Below are 13,762 nucleotides of genomic sequence, written 5' to 3' on the forward strand. Positions count from 1 at the left end.
ATTTAACAAAGTACAATAACAATGCGGCTGTTCATTCTACCATTCAAAACAATTTCCCTCAACATAACAAAATGTCATTAATTGTGATTGATGGAGACTCGCAGACATCATTCCACTGTTTTGCTGTACCTGCTACTGTGCAGGAGCCGAGCCATTAGTCTATGTCACCTTGAGTTCTATCTCCCATTTGTGACACGCGATAATGAAGTCTGCATCGTCCATATAATGAAAAGTCCCCCAAAGTCTTTACCGGGAGGGGGAAAAAAAATGCCTATAAAAAATGAAACCGAAAAAAAAAAAAAGACGTGGCCTGGAATTGCAGAAAACAGTTGGATTCCATTCTGCTGCTGCTGTGTTATTCTGTAACAGTGCAATTAATGCTCTCCGCACATGTCGACAGATACCCACCGCACGAGACAACCAAAAGCCTGCTGTGATTAATAACATGCTTCGAGAACACAAAGTATCACCCTGACAACACTCTTGATTTTATTTCATTTTCCCCCCTTAAAAAATAAAAAATTACACTTTGGTCCAGACACACACACACACACACACACATAAAACAAACAAGTCTCTGTTCAGTATGTTTGCTCCCGTCTCATTACCAAATCTTGGCGAGGGAAACGCATTCGCACAGCTCACTGGGAAGCTTCCCAATTTTTCAAGATTGCAGCAGAGTGGAAGAGAGACAATTTAAAATTCAAATTCTGGTCTGCTGTGTCAATGACAAGGAAGAGATTGATGTTTTGTTTTTTTTTGTCACATAATAAAAGGATATAGGTATACGACGCAACTACAACCCTCGAAATGTCAGGTGTTGAGATGTTGAGGTGATAGTGTCATGATTGGGTATAAAAGGAGGGGGGCATCCTTGAGTTCACATTCGCTCATGGTTTGGGTTTTTATTTTGTAATAAGATCCTCTCGCTGTCACTTTCTACTTCCTGCTCACCTGTTGTTCCCGGTGTTCTGTTTCCCTCCAGTGTTCCTGCGCTCCTCCCTAGTCTGGGTTTTACTCCGGCACCTGTCTTACATCAGCCTTGTTAGCACTGCCCTGTTCTCAGCGTCTCTCCACCTGCTCCTCGTCCCCTCGTTAGTTTAGTTTGTGTTTAAGCCTGTGTTGTTCCCTCACACTCTTTGTTGGTTTGTTTTTTTTTCATCCTCGCCTCAGTCCTGAATCTCCTGTGTCTCCTGCGGTTTCCTGGTTCGTCCTCAGTCTTTGTATCACTTTGGTAGTTTCCTTTGCCTCTCCTTTTTGTTGTTCGGACCGCGTTTAGGTACCTTTCTGTGTTACTGTGACAGGAAGCAAGGACGGGGCGAGGATCACCACTTTGTGACACACATAATTGTATAAAAGATATTACGACATGGGCTCATGTGTCATTTAACTCATTTTCGTTCGTAAATGATCGCCCTCTCCTTTTCAAATGTTTTTATTAAATCTGGGTTGTGCCTGATTGGTTATTACACGATTAACGAGGGTTGACGGTGTAATGGCAGAACTAGGATGTGTTCCAGTTAACATTTGCATACGGCCCTAATTGGAAGTAAAAAAGGTGTAAGGGTGAAAACAGCTAAGGCGCCGGGAGCCAAAGGCTGCTGCAGTGTGAGCCGAAGGTAAGATATCTTTTCACAACATTGTTGACTTAGATTTCGGGAGATTTTTAAATGAACCTGCGAGGTGATGGATGGCGTGACACATCGGATTCAGCGCTGATACCGCGAATCAACACATAATGAACATTCTCCCACCTTTTCATTACGAGAGGGTGAGAAAATCAATCATCAATCACTGCGGCCCGCGTTTTAATTATCTAATGCCCCGGCCACTTCGCGCAAAGTGGAGCACAAACTGTTGCGAGGCCTCGGCTGGATAGCTCCGTTTCCACAGCCACTTAACTGGTTAAAGACGTAATCCCTCCACACTCTCTGACTAATCCTCAATGGCAATCTGATGCACTCGTGACAAGCTCCACTCACCCATCACGGCCAGAGCTGTGCCTTTGACTAACTCCCTCTTTAGAGTCTCCAGCACTTCCATCCCGCTGCCGTCCAGATTGCACCTGTTGATAGTGCCGTTGGCCGAGCTGATCCAGTACAGCCTGTTGGCAGTGTAGTCAATTGAGAGACCTGAGGGGAGGACAAATGAAGAGGAGACGCCAGGTTAGACGCTGGGATGCAGAGCATGACTTCAAAAAGATGGCCGGGTCTTTAATAACACCAGGAAAAACACTCAGACCCTCGACACTGTAGAGCAGCTGTGTAGAAGAACACATTTTGAACAGATTTGATTCAGATATTCACATTGTAGCTGCCTCTCTGCTACAAAGCTTGACAACACTGAATATGCAGCACTGAGAAGGTGCAAAAGGAAATAGCAGTTTCACTTTCACCACACTTCAGCAGCACATTTCAGAACTGCATTACCTTAACGTTTCCATACCGCAGCTTCTTTGCATCTGGCTGAGCGAGGGATAATAGAATTGTTCATGTGTTTGCTGGCTCTTTATATGAGTTCCAACTGGCATGAGGAAAAAAAAAAAAAAAAACCAACAGGACTGAGACTGACTGCTTTTCCCTCCCCTGTCTAACATGAAGGCTTTTCATTCAATACCACGGTGAATGGTGGGGGACTGAAAGCAATTTCAATCGCGGACCGCTGGATAACTCACTGTCTCACACCATGTGTTGGATTTATGTTTGGCAGATTCACAGTCACAATGCGTCATTAATTTACGCTTGTCCGCGGGTCTAAGCCATAATCATAAATGAAGCCGGTGAAATACGGTGCCCCCTGCTATCTGTATTGCTGACGGGCCGAGGAGAATGAAAATAAAAAAATAAAAAAAACACAATGGAGACAATGGAGCTGTTTGTGTGACAAAAGGGGGAGTTTGACCTTGTACTGTGTGACAAAAGGCCTCTGGAGATGAAGACAAGCTGATTGCTTTTGGTGAAACAAGCTGCAACCGCTCACTTAGGCAGGCGTCATGTGGGGATGGCCCACACTCCAAAAATAGATGAGTATAAGAGAGTATACCTTGGTTACACTTTGAAATAGCCATCATTAATACATATTAACTTTATTCCAGCTACTTGAATAACTCACTAGTCAGCTTGACCCATACAAGGGACTAAAAGTCAGGGTATTTTGACCTGTACTGCTATAATATATATAATAATACGCCTCTATAGTGGCAAGTTCTCAATTCATTAACTTAAAAGTAGCAATTCACAGTGTAAAACTGCTCGGCTGGTACATGCAGGGCTCATCACAAGTGATAATATTTATCACTATCAATATATTTATATTTTGTTAGTTTATAGTCGGAAAATGTGTGATTTGACCCCCGAAATCTTAATATTATCATTGAACTTAATTATATTTTACATTGGATTAATCTGAATCTGGAAAGTAAGTAGCTGCTGAAGTTGTCAAGTAAATGAGGTGAACTAAAATGTAGCTTCAGTAGTTGAATTGAAGCTGAGTAGAAGAATGAAGCAGCAGAAAGCGGAAATACTCAAGTTAAATGCGAGTGCCTTAAAATTTTTACTTATGCATAGTGCATGAGTAAAAGTACTTAGTTACTTTTCACCAGTGATGCCACTTTAGAATCCCCCAAACTCTATGGAAGTAAAACATGAGAAAGTACTCCTTCCTCCTTTAACTGCACAGTATGCATCAACCAAGTGTTTCATTGATCGTGAACAGTGAAAAAACCGTTAACTCATGTTTGATTAACCATAAACTTACCATTTATACATAATGGCTATTATAAAGTGTTACTGAAATGTTGCCTTAAGAACATATGTTTAAAATAAGGCCAGAGCCAGTAAACAAGGTTGTTGCATGTAAAGAAGACAGCTTTTATCACCTTGTATCAACAAGAAGGACTAAGTGTCCTCAAATATCTACAATCTAGGATACTGCATAAACCATATGCCTGTTTTTTTTTTTTTTTTTCGCCCGAATATTGTCAGATATGAATACTGTTGGTCATTCAGTGCCTCGCGAAATTTCAATAATACATCAACAGGAACATCTCACATCGATCGCCTCCCTTACTGCCACAGCAGAGGACATCCACAGCCACTTGCCCAACGATTCCTCTCCAGCACTACACTCCTGCACACTTCAGACTGCCGGTTAAACACAGACAGGCCGATCCTACGCAACAGATGCTGGAGGGAATTTTTGTGGACAATCGCCTTCTTCATTGTCCTGATCAGGTTTAAAAAAAAATGGGTTTTACAAAAGTCGTTTTCTCATGTTGATTTCTTATTTCAGCATCAGATCATCCTTAAATTCTCTTTTCAGTCGAGTGACGAGGCAAATTCACCCCGAGGTTAAAAATACGACACACATGAAGAAGACTGATGCAAGAATATCTGTTTCAAAACTGTCGACCACGGGATAAGCTTCATGATTTACAAAAGGATTACACCAATTCTTAATTAGACAAATATCTAATCAAGAGAAAACCGGATTCTGCGGGGTTGCATCTGGCGCTTCCTTTGTCCCTTAAGTGCCCTTTTTGGCTGAAAGCGTTGCAGATCAGTGGATGTGTCTGAATGGAATACCTTAGAAGATGTGCATCTTTCAGTTTCTTTTTATACATACATTATGTCACTACAAACTACATGAACAGAAGCACGTCAAGATCCACATACGAGTGCTTAAAAAATGATTCGACAATCCATAGGACAGACAACAACGTTGGAAACTGAAGGGCAGGTTTGAGAATTGCTGTAGAGTTGTTCAGCATTTCAAAAGGCGACAATCCGCATTATGTTCAAAAGAGAAATCGGAACGTAAGATCTAATTATGCGTGTGGAAGTCAGCCCTTGGCAGATGGATGAGACACTAGGGCTTAAGCAAAAATGCAGTCCAAGGTAGAGCCAGAGGAGAACACGTTTTAACATGACGGCGAGGCAGGTTCATCCATTTACACCTATGTCTATGTCAAGAGGATGGACACTTTCAATTATTCTTTCTGTAATGGTGCAAGACTCGTTCGCCATATGGCCACCGCGATCTAATGAAGCAATCCATGAAATTAAACCTCAAGGAATGAACACGTGGAAGCTCGAGAAGCATTTGTAGATAAAGAAGCATTTGATGATTTGAAAGTAATTTGTCATTATATCAAGTAATAAAGGATTAAAGTGGAGTCACGTGGGACCGCTTGGGGTGATGGTCGCCTAGAACTTTCCTCCCGACCAGCTCTCCTTATTTTCATGTATATTCGATAGCTTTAGCCCACATTTTATGTTAAAACGAAGTGTAAAGTATAGCAAAGTACGAGTGATTAGGCGAGTCTTCTCCGCGCTTACTTTCTTCCCTCATGGCATCTTCTTCGAAGAACAGAACAGCTAAGCAAGGAATAAACTATGCTAGCATGGCTAGTGGCGCTACACCCAAGACGGGATCCAGCTCTGCAGGCGTGCCCAGCCCTACAACAGATGCTCTAACTGGGCTTCAGGCAACTTTGGAAAAAACAATGCAGGAGATGGCTCAGGTTAGCACTATACTTAAAGGGCTACAGGAGGATGTTTCCAGCGTTAAGACAGCACAAGCTAAAACTAGCCAGGACATTTCAGCCATATATGAAAGACAGGATGAAGCAGACGGCCGAATTATGGACTTGGAAACTGAAAATGCGAGGCTGATATCTGAGCTGCAGAAAAGAGCAAAGCACTGTGAGGAGATGGAAAGAGCCATCCAAAATGCAGAGACCAGGGATAGACAACTGAACTTGCGGCTGGTTGGATTAAAAGAAAGAGAAGGCGAAAATTTGAGGGAGCTAACAAAGCAGCTCATAAATGACGCCCTGGGAGTGAAGCTAGCTGACAACGAGTTACAGCGGGTTTATCGACCAGGGTTGCCTGTGACGGATGAGGATTCACCTCCGCGACCGGCCGTTATCAGATTTCATTCCCTACTGGAGAGGGACCGAGTGATGGCCGCTGTTAAGGGGAAATACAAGAGCAAGACACCGCTGGAATGGGAAGGCTCCAAGATCTCATTCTTTCCAGACGCGACAAAAGCCGTTGCTGAGAAGAGGAGGAAATTCACTGACGTACGGAAGAAACTTCACGCGATGGACATCCGATTCACACTGGCATACCCAGCAAAACTTTTCTTCAGCTGGAAGGGAAAGAAAATGACTTTTGAGGACCATAAGAAAGCGCTGCAGTTCCTTGACAAGGAGACGGGAGATGCTGAATGACTGTGGGTAGGCTGCTCGTCTTCATACAGATGCAGATGTTGGAGATGACAGCTGTCTTAGCAGCATACTAAGATTAATATTTACTGCATCAGTGCTCTCTGATCACTACTGGGCTTGACAACAAATCTCGTTTTGTTTCTGTGTTTTCTAACTCAAGCCACCTTCAGAATACTTACAAAATACAGGCTGCAATTATCATTTTAACTAATCACCTGAATAACAAAATACAGCCAACTAATGATAAGATTTAGGCTTTTGAGAAGTTATTATCTGGGTTTGCTTTACATATGTGGACTACTTATGTTAATATTGGGCTTAAAATGTTTATATGGGGAATAGGAGGATGGAATGGCGACCATTTGAGAAGCGCCTCATGGACCGGATCAAGGGAGGGGGTTCCCCCATGAAGCTGTGTGGTCAGGTTTTGTGGGGTAATGTGGGCAAAGATAGGGTGTTGGTTATTTTGTTTCCCCTAGGTTCAAGGGGTTGTTCAGGTTTAAATGTGCAGGTTTTTGACTGTGTGGGGGCATGCTCTGTTATTTTTGAGTATAGTTTAATGTTATCATTATTATTTTTCCTTTATCTTTACTTTGTCCTTTCATGTGGGAGGTGGCAACATACCTTAAGGGAGCATAATGTCTGTGAATACACAGGGTAACAGTAACAGTCATATAAGAGTTATTTCCTGGAATATAAATGGGACAAATAATCCCACTAAGGTGAAAAAGTGCCTTCTCTATCTAAAATCAAGACAGGCAGACGTGGTGTTCCTACAAGAGACTCATATGAAGAATTCGGAGGCAATGAAACTCAAAAAGAGCTGGGTGGGCCACGTCTACCATAGCTCATTTAATTGTAAGAAAAGAGGTGTCGCAATACTTGTGCATAAGAAATTGCAGTTTGTTTTGCTAAAGGAGCACAAGGACGATGAGGGGAGAGTTGTCTGTATTGAATCAGTAATTAATGGAAGAAAAATTAATCTATGTAATATCTATGCCCCTAATGAGGATGATCCTGAGTTTTTTCACAAAATCAATAGGCTTCTAGGGACACTTGAAGATGGATATACAATTCTTGGAGGGGACTTTAATCAGACCCCAGACCCTGTGTTGGATAGGTCAAAGTACTCTAATATACCATCTAGGGGGCGAGTAGCATTAGGTCATCTACAGGAAGACATTGGGTTGGTCGACATCTGGAGATTGATGAATCCTAATAAAAGGGAATATACCTTTTACTCACATAATCATAAGTCACACAGTAGAATTGATTATTTCATTATTTCTAAAGGCCTGATTGAATCAATAGTGGATACTACAATAGGTGTCATAGCATTAACTGACCATGCAACTGTAGAACTGTGTGTCTCTGTTTGCATGGAAAAAATCAAGAGTAGTAGGTGGAGACTCAATACGTCTCTTCTACAAAATGCTGGTTTCAAACAGTCGATCTCAGAAGATCTCACAGATTTCTTTCAGATTAACATTGGTTCTACTCCAAAAATAGGCACAGTATGGGAGGCTTCAAAGGCATATATTAGAGGCAAAATTATTGCAGAAGCATCAAAAAGGAAGAAACAAGATAGAGAGAAAATCAGTAGGCTGGAGAATGAGATAAAACAAAAGGAGAGAGATCTTACAGAAAATTTTAGTGAAGACTTGCTGAAACAGGTGTGTGAATTAAAGTTTAGCCTAAATTGTATATACAGCAAGAAGGCTGAATATGCTATGTATAGACTTAAGGCCAGCTTTTATGAAAGTGGAGAGAAGGCTGGCAAACTTTTGGCTAGACAACTGAAAAAGCAGGAGACTGCTAGCGGAATTTCTGGTATTAAAACTAGTAATGGAAAGATAGTTACCTCAGCCAAGGAAATTAACCAGGTGTTTATGGAGTTCTACAACAATCTCTATACATCTGATACAGTTTTTAGCCCTGAAAAATTGAAAACATGGTTTTCCAAGATTCAGTTGCCGAGTCTGCCACCAGAACAGGTGGAGCAATTGGATGCTCCAATCAGAGAGGAGGAGGTTAGGAAAGCTATTAAGTCAATGCAATCGGGCAAGGCCCCCGGATTGGACGGTTTTCCTGTTGAGTACTACAAGCTGTATATTGATATCTTAGCGCCTGTTTTGACAAAGGTGTACTCAGAGTCATTATCACTTGGTCAGTTGCCGAATACTCTGAATGAATCAGTAATTTCTATTATTCTTAAGAAGGACAAGGATTCTCTAGACCCGGCTAGTTACCGGCCCATTAGTCTAGCTAATGTAGACTATAAAATTCTCACTAAAGTTTTAGCTATGCGGCTTGAAAATGTAATTCCTTGTATTGTAGACCCTGATCAGGTGGGATTTGTAAAGGGCAGATCATCTTCTGACAATTTGAGACGCCTACTCCACCTTATGTGGCAAAGCAGAGAGTCTGATGAACCTATTGCGGCCTTCTCTTTAGATGCAGAGAAGGCCTTTGATAGGGTGGAGTGGCGGTTTTTGATCCATGTTTTGGAGGGCTTTGGGTTTGGAGAGGGATTCATTAAATGGATTCAGCTGATATATGCAGAACCGAAGGCATCAGTGTTGACCAATGGGGTACTTTCATCTTTTTTCAATATATCTAGAGGCGCAAAACAAGGAGACCCCCTCTCACCATTATTGTTTATTATGTTTCTTGAGCCACTTGCAATGGCAATTAGATCAGACATAAGCATACAGGGGGTAAGATCAGGAGGAAGGGAGCATAAACTTTTCCTCTATGCGGATGACATCCTTTGGCTGTCAGTGAATCCTGTATCCTCAGCTCCCAGGCTCTTGAAAATTATGGAAACTTTCTCTGAAATATCAGGCTACAAGATTAATTGGCATAAGTCTGAAGTAATGCCAGTGTCCAGAACCTGTCTCCCAACAATAAATGATACACTTCAGTTCAAATGGATAGACTCAGGGATGCAATATCTTGGGATTCGTCTTACCCCAGCTATTGCTGACATGGTACAGGCAAATTTTTTTCCTTTACTTCAGAATATAAAGGCTAATTTGGATAAGTGGAAACTGATCAACCTTAGCCTATGGGGAAAAGTAAATACCATTAAAATGATAGTCGCTCCAAAGGTGAATTATATATCCATGATGGTGCCATTAACTGTTCCAGATTCCTTCTTTAAACAGTACAATCAAATAATCAGGGAATTTCTGTGGAATGGCAAGAAGCCCCGTATAAAGCTCGAAAAGTTGTATACAACTAGAAGCAAAGGAGGGTTGGCTTTGCCTAATGTGGAGTTATACGGAACAGCCTTTGAGGTGTTCAAAATTGCTAAACATTGGTGTGGGGACAGTTCTAACCTGGGATGGTTGGATATAGAGAGGGAGCTGGTGTCTCCATTTGGACCAATTGAGGCTCTGTCACAAACAGTTCAGAGGATGAGACACCGAAATCCTATCCTGCAGTATTCTAGAGAGACCTGGGGAAAGGTGCATAAGCAACTGCATATATCCCAATACAAGCAAGGATATTCATCAATTTGGAACAACCCCTCAATTAAAGTAGGGAGGGAATCTTTTGTTTGGACAACCTGGCTGAATAGAAATATCAGTAGGATAAGCGACTTGTATGGTGAGGGACTGTTCCAGTCATTTGAAGAACTCAAACAAAAATTTGACTTGAGAGATAAAGCTGACTTCTGGAAATATTTACAACTGAGGAGCTGTGTAACGTGTTTGAAGATCTCATGTGATGATGACGAGAATAAACTACTCTGCTATTTCAAATTGCCTGAGCAGGTGCGTAACGCCTCTGCTTTTTATAAAATTATGGCAGACAGTATGTATGGTCAGTACAATCATTTAAGGCAAATCTGGGAGAGAGATCTGAACTCAAACATTCAGGAGGAGGCATGGAAAGAAGTGGTCTTCAATGCAGGGTGGCCTGTGAGGGATGCACTTAGTAAATTTACACACTATAAGGTTATCCACAGATATTATTATACACCAGTCAAACTTCATAGAATGGGGTTGATGGAGGACAATCGTTGTTGGAAATGTATGAATGACACGGGTTCTTACCTCCATCTTCTGTGGGGATGCCCTCTGGTCCTTCCTTTTTGGAAACAAGTTATTAAAACTATCGGAGAATGGTTGGATAGACCACTACCAGAGTCTCCACAGCTATGTCTATTAGGAGACAGGTCTCTTCTACCTCCAGGGGTGTCTAAAGCAGAATCTGCTTTGGCACTAGCTGGGTTTATTTCAGCTGTAAGAATAATCCTAAGACACTGGAAAAGCCAAGTAAGGCCTGGTTTCACAGACTGGCTAAAGCTTGTGACAGACACAGCCTCCTTTGAACATCTTATTGCAAGATTGAATGATGGTAGGGGTAAATTTTACCAAGTCTGGTCCCACTTTTTACATTTTATCCAATTTCAACTGAATAGTGCCCCATAAGTAAAGTACTATCATGCGAAATTCCACCCACACTTTTCTTTCTTTTTTTTTTTTTTTCTTTTTTTTTTTTTTTGATAATTATTTATTTACGTATTTTTTGTATTTTATTTTACTTTATTGAGGTTGTATTATGTTACCCATTGTTATTTTCTTAAGGTGATGTAAGTGTATTACTGGTTTTCTGTTGGTAGTGCCCGAATGGATTGCATGTATAGCACAAAGTGTTATATGATGTGTATGTTGTGTTTCCTGTGAAATACTAAAATTAATAAAAACTTTGATTATAAAAAATAAAGGATTAAAGTGTACACAGGTGACAGATTTTCTTTTTTCCAGTTCAGCCTCGTATTACTGTTTGTCTGGTTTCAAAGAAAACTCCGGCATGGCATTACTTGTCACCACTTCCCGCGTTTTTCTTCTAGACATTTTTGTTTGTCTGGTGGCTTTTTCTTCAGCGTTGCCTGTTGAGGTAACGTCACCACAGAGGAGACGGGTGTTCTTTGTGATTGCTAGCACGGAAAAGTCAATACACACATACATTACTAATTTAGTCGCATGCATACATTACAAACTTTGTCTGTAAAAGTCGGAGAATTAATGATGTTGTCATGACTTTAATATATTGTTGCATTTGTCAAATTAGCGCTCAAACAGAGAAACTCGAATGGTTTTGGGATGAAGCTCTGATAGATGCAGCGCGGTGCGTGCAGTGGCACAGCTGTTGATCCTGGAAAACTTTGCTGAATGAAATTACCATAAATTGAAGCCATAACCAAACAACGCTGACAAACTCCCCTTTATTTTCTGTCTCGTGTTGTTTGCACTCGGCTACTTCACATTCTTCGAGACAGTAGCCCAAATAATTAAATGAATCAAGAAAGTGTGTGAGTGTTTGCAAACTATGTAAATGCTTTAATCTGGTTATTTATATTCAGATCAAATCAGATTACAGTGTGCATTAGTTTATGTAAACTGAGACAACTTGAAATGTTGGTTGTTTTACACCGCTAAAAAAACAATCCTGTCTCTGTCACACACACACACGCACGCACACACACACACACACACACACACACACACACACACACACACACCTACAGCTGAATAGGAGGTCCAACTCTGTATGCCAATCGAAGGCTCTCGTACTGACCTACAGGGTCCCTCTGATTCTGGTGGAGGACCTTGCTGTTGCTCCCATCCATGTTGGCCATGTTAATGGTGTTGCCATCTGTCCAATAGATTTTTCTGTGTGGAGAGGTGTGAGGTGAATAGTTAGCGTTCCAATTACGCACAAGACATCGCGAGGTTCACAGCGCGGTCAATGAATGCTGCGCTGTTATTAGATGAAAATTGAATGTTAGCCGGCAGATTGTTTTCCACCTATTAACCCAGTAAAGATCTGCCCTCGACGTTTCGAGCTTGTAAGACACGTCCTGTTTACAACGACATGGCTTCGATCCCTCCCCGTGTACAGTTGAGGTCCGTGGTCGGGTTTCCTAATTCTATGCATTGATGGTGAGGTGCTGATGGAGTAAACAGACCGCTCTAATCTACTTACCCTTTGGCAGGGTGCACTACAAGGCACCTTGGCTTATCAATGCCGTGGATGATGGAGGTCTTCAGGGAGCCATCAAAGCGAGCCACATTGATTTGCGACTCGTCGTTTTCAGCGCTGAGCCAGTATAAGTTCCTGGAAAGCCAGTCCAGAGCCAGACCGCGGCAGTTCACGATGTCTGTTTGGCAGAGCATGAAAAGTAAACAACTGTCTGTGAGCTTTGCGGAACTATAATGCAATTAAACAAACAAACTGGCTGTACGTTTGAGGGAGACTTCTCCTTATATGTGTGCAGCGCCTTGTAATCGTGTCAGGAGAGGAAATAAGAGCATTTAACTAGTACAAGTAATTACAACAATTCTTATAGTATAATTAGGCTACCAGTAATAAAAAGGACAAATCCATGACCAAGAAAATAGAAAACCTCTCTGGGGAATCTGTCCCTCCATTCAGTACTGCATTCAACTCTCGAAAACACGAGTATGTGTGTACCAGCCAATCAATCCCACTTGCTGCACACACACAGCTCTGACTCTGTAGTTTGTATGGATGTCTGGAGTGCACCCACCTGCGGAGATAATGGTCTCTAGTTGGGTGCCGTTGATGAAGGCCCTTTTGATGGTTTGGGTTTTGATGTCAGCCCAGTAGATCCTCTCCTCCAGCGCGTCGTAGTCCACCACCGTGACATCGTCGATGTCTGGCACCGTCAGCGCCGTCATGACGTTCATGTAAGGGTTGTCGACATCCACGCCGCGGATTTCAGACCGCCGCACGTACAGGAGGAACCTTTTCAGCGCTGGTGAGATCATTTGAGAAAATCGAGTATTGCTAGGGCTTCACAGAATCACTCGTCAACCCTTGAAAAATCCTCTATTTCAATTAATCAATCAAACGGATTAAATGCGACCTTGAACATCAAGCGAATGCGGATCCATTCACAGATCGTCAAATACTCACGCTTGGGGTTTGTGGATAAGCCAGTGAAGGTATTTGACGACCTTGGAGTGAGATTCAACATTCAACTACCTTGCATAAAAAAGGAGGTGACAGGTTTCTCTATACGATACAATGTCGATAAAAAACTGTGTCGACCGCTCTTGGAAATCAAGAAAAAGAGAACTTCAGAAACCAAAGGCAGTCCAGGCACTCCAAACAAGACAAAGTATATTTAAGGTACTTTAATATAGTGGCTTAACCATGATCGTTAAAAGGCCAGTCATTAAAACAACAAACGGTTGCAATCATTAGGTCTTTGTCACATTCCAAACAACAAAACACCACGGTCAAAAGGGAGGCATTCGCATGACCCAGATAATAACAAAAGAAGTCTACGTGCTTTCTTCATCATTTTGATATCTTGTCTTGTTTGGAGTGCCTGTGGTTTTTTAAAATCAACTCTCTTTCTCCAGAATCACTGCCTTCACCTTTCTGTGGGCGGCAACTGGGTGAGCAAACTGTTTTCTGGCCACAGTTAGAAGTGTAGTTTTTGGAAAAGAAAAAAACATGGACTGAAGCAGAACATCTCATCAGATACAAACA

The 13,762-nt window shown here is 41.8% G+C and overlaps 1 protein-coding gene across 7 annotated transcripts in view; it reads right to left on the reverse strand.

Annotated features, from left to right (window-relative positions):
- The window catches only part of lrp1bb (low density lipoprotein receptor-related protein 1Bb), a 301,330-nt gene that overhangs the window by 96,579 nt on the left and 190,989 nt on the right, over window positions 1–13,762 (reverse strand). For all 7 annotated transcript variants that reach the window (XM_030428474.1, XM_030428470.1, XM_030428475.1 and 4 more), the window contains 4 exons: window positions 12,792–13,019; window positions 12,227–12,401; window positions 11,819–11,913; window positions 1,983–2,132 (listed from right to left, as the gene is read on the reverse strand). In XM_030428474.1, coding sequence (XP_030284334.1) covers window positions 1,983–2,132; window positions 11,819–11,913; window positions 12,227–12,401; window positions 12,792–13,019 — 648 coding nt within the window. The remainder of the gene's footprint in view (window positions 1–1,982; window positions 2,133–11,818; window positions 11,914–12,226; window positions 12,402–12,791; window positions 13,020–13,762) is intronic.

The sequence above is a fragment of the Sparus aurata genome, chromosome 9 (genome assembly GCF_900880675.1).
Source record: "Sparus aurata chromosome 9, fSpaAur1.1, whole genome shotgun sequence".
Lineage (NCBI taxonomy): Eukaryota > Metazoa > Chordata > Actinopteri > Spariformes > Sparidae > Sparus > Sparus aurata.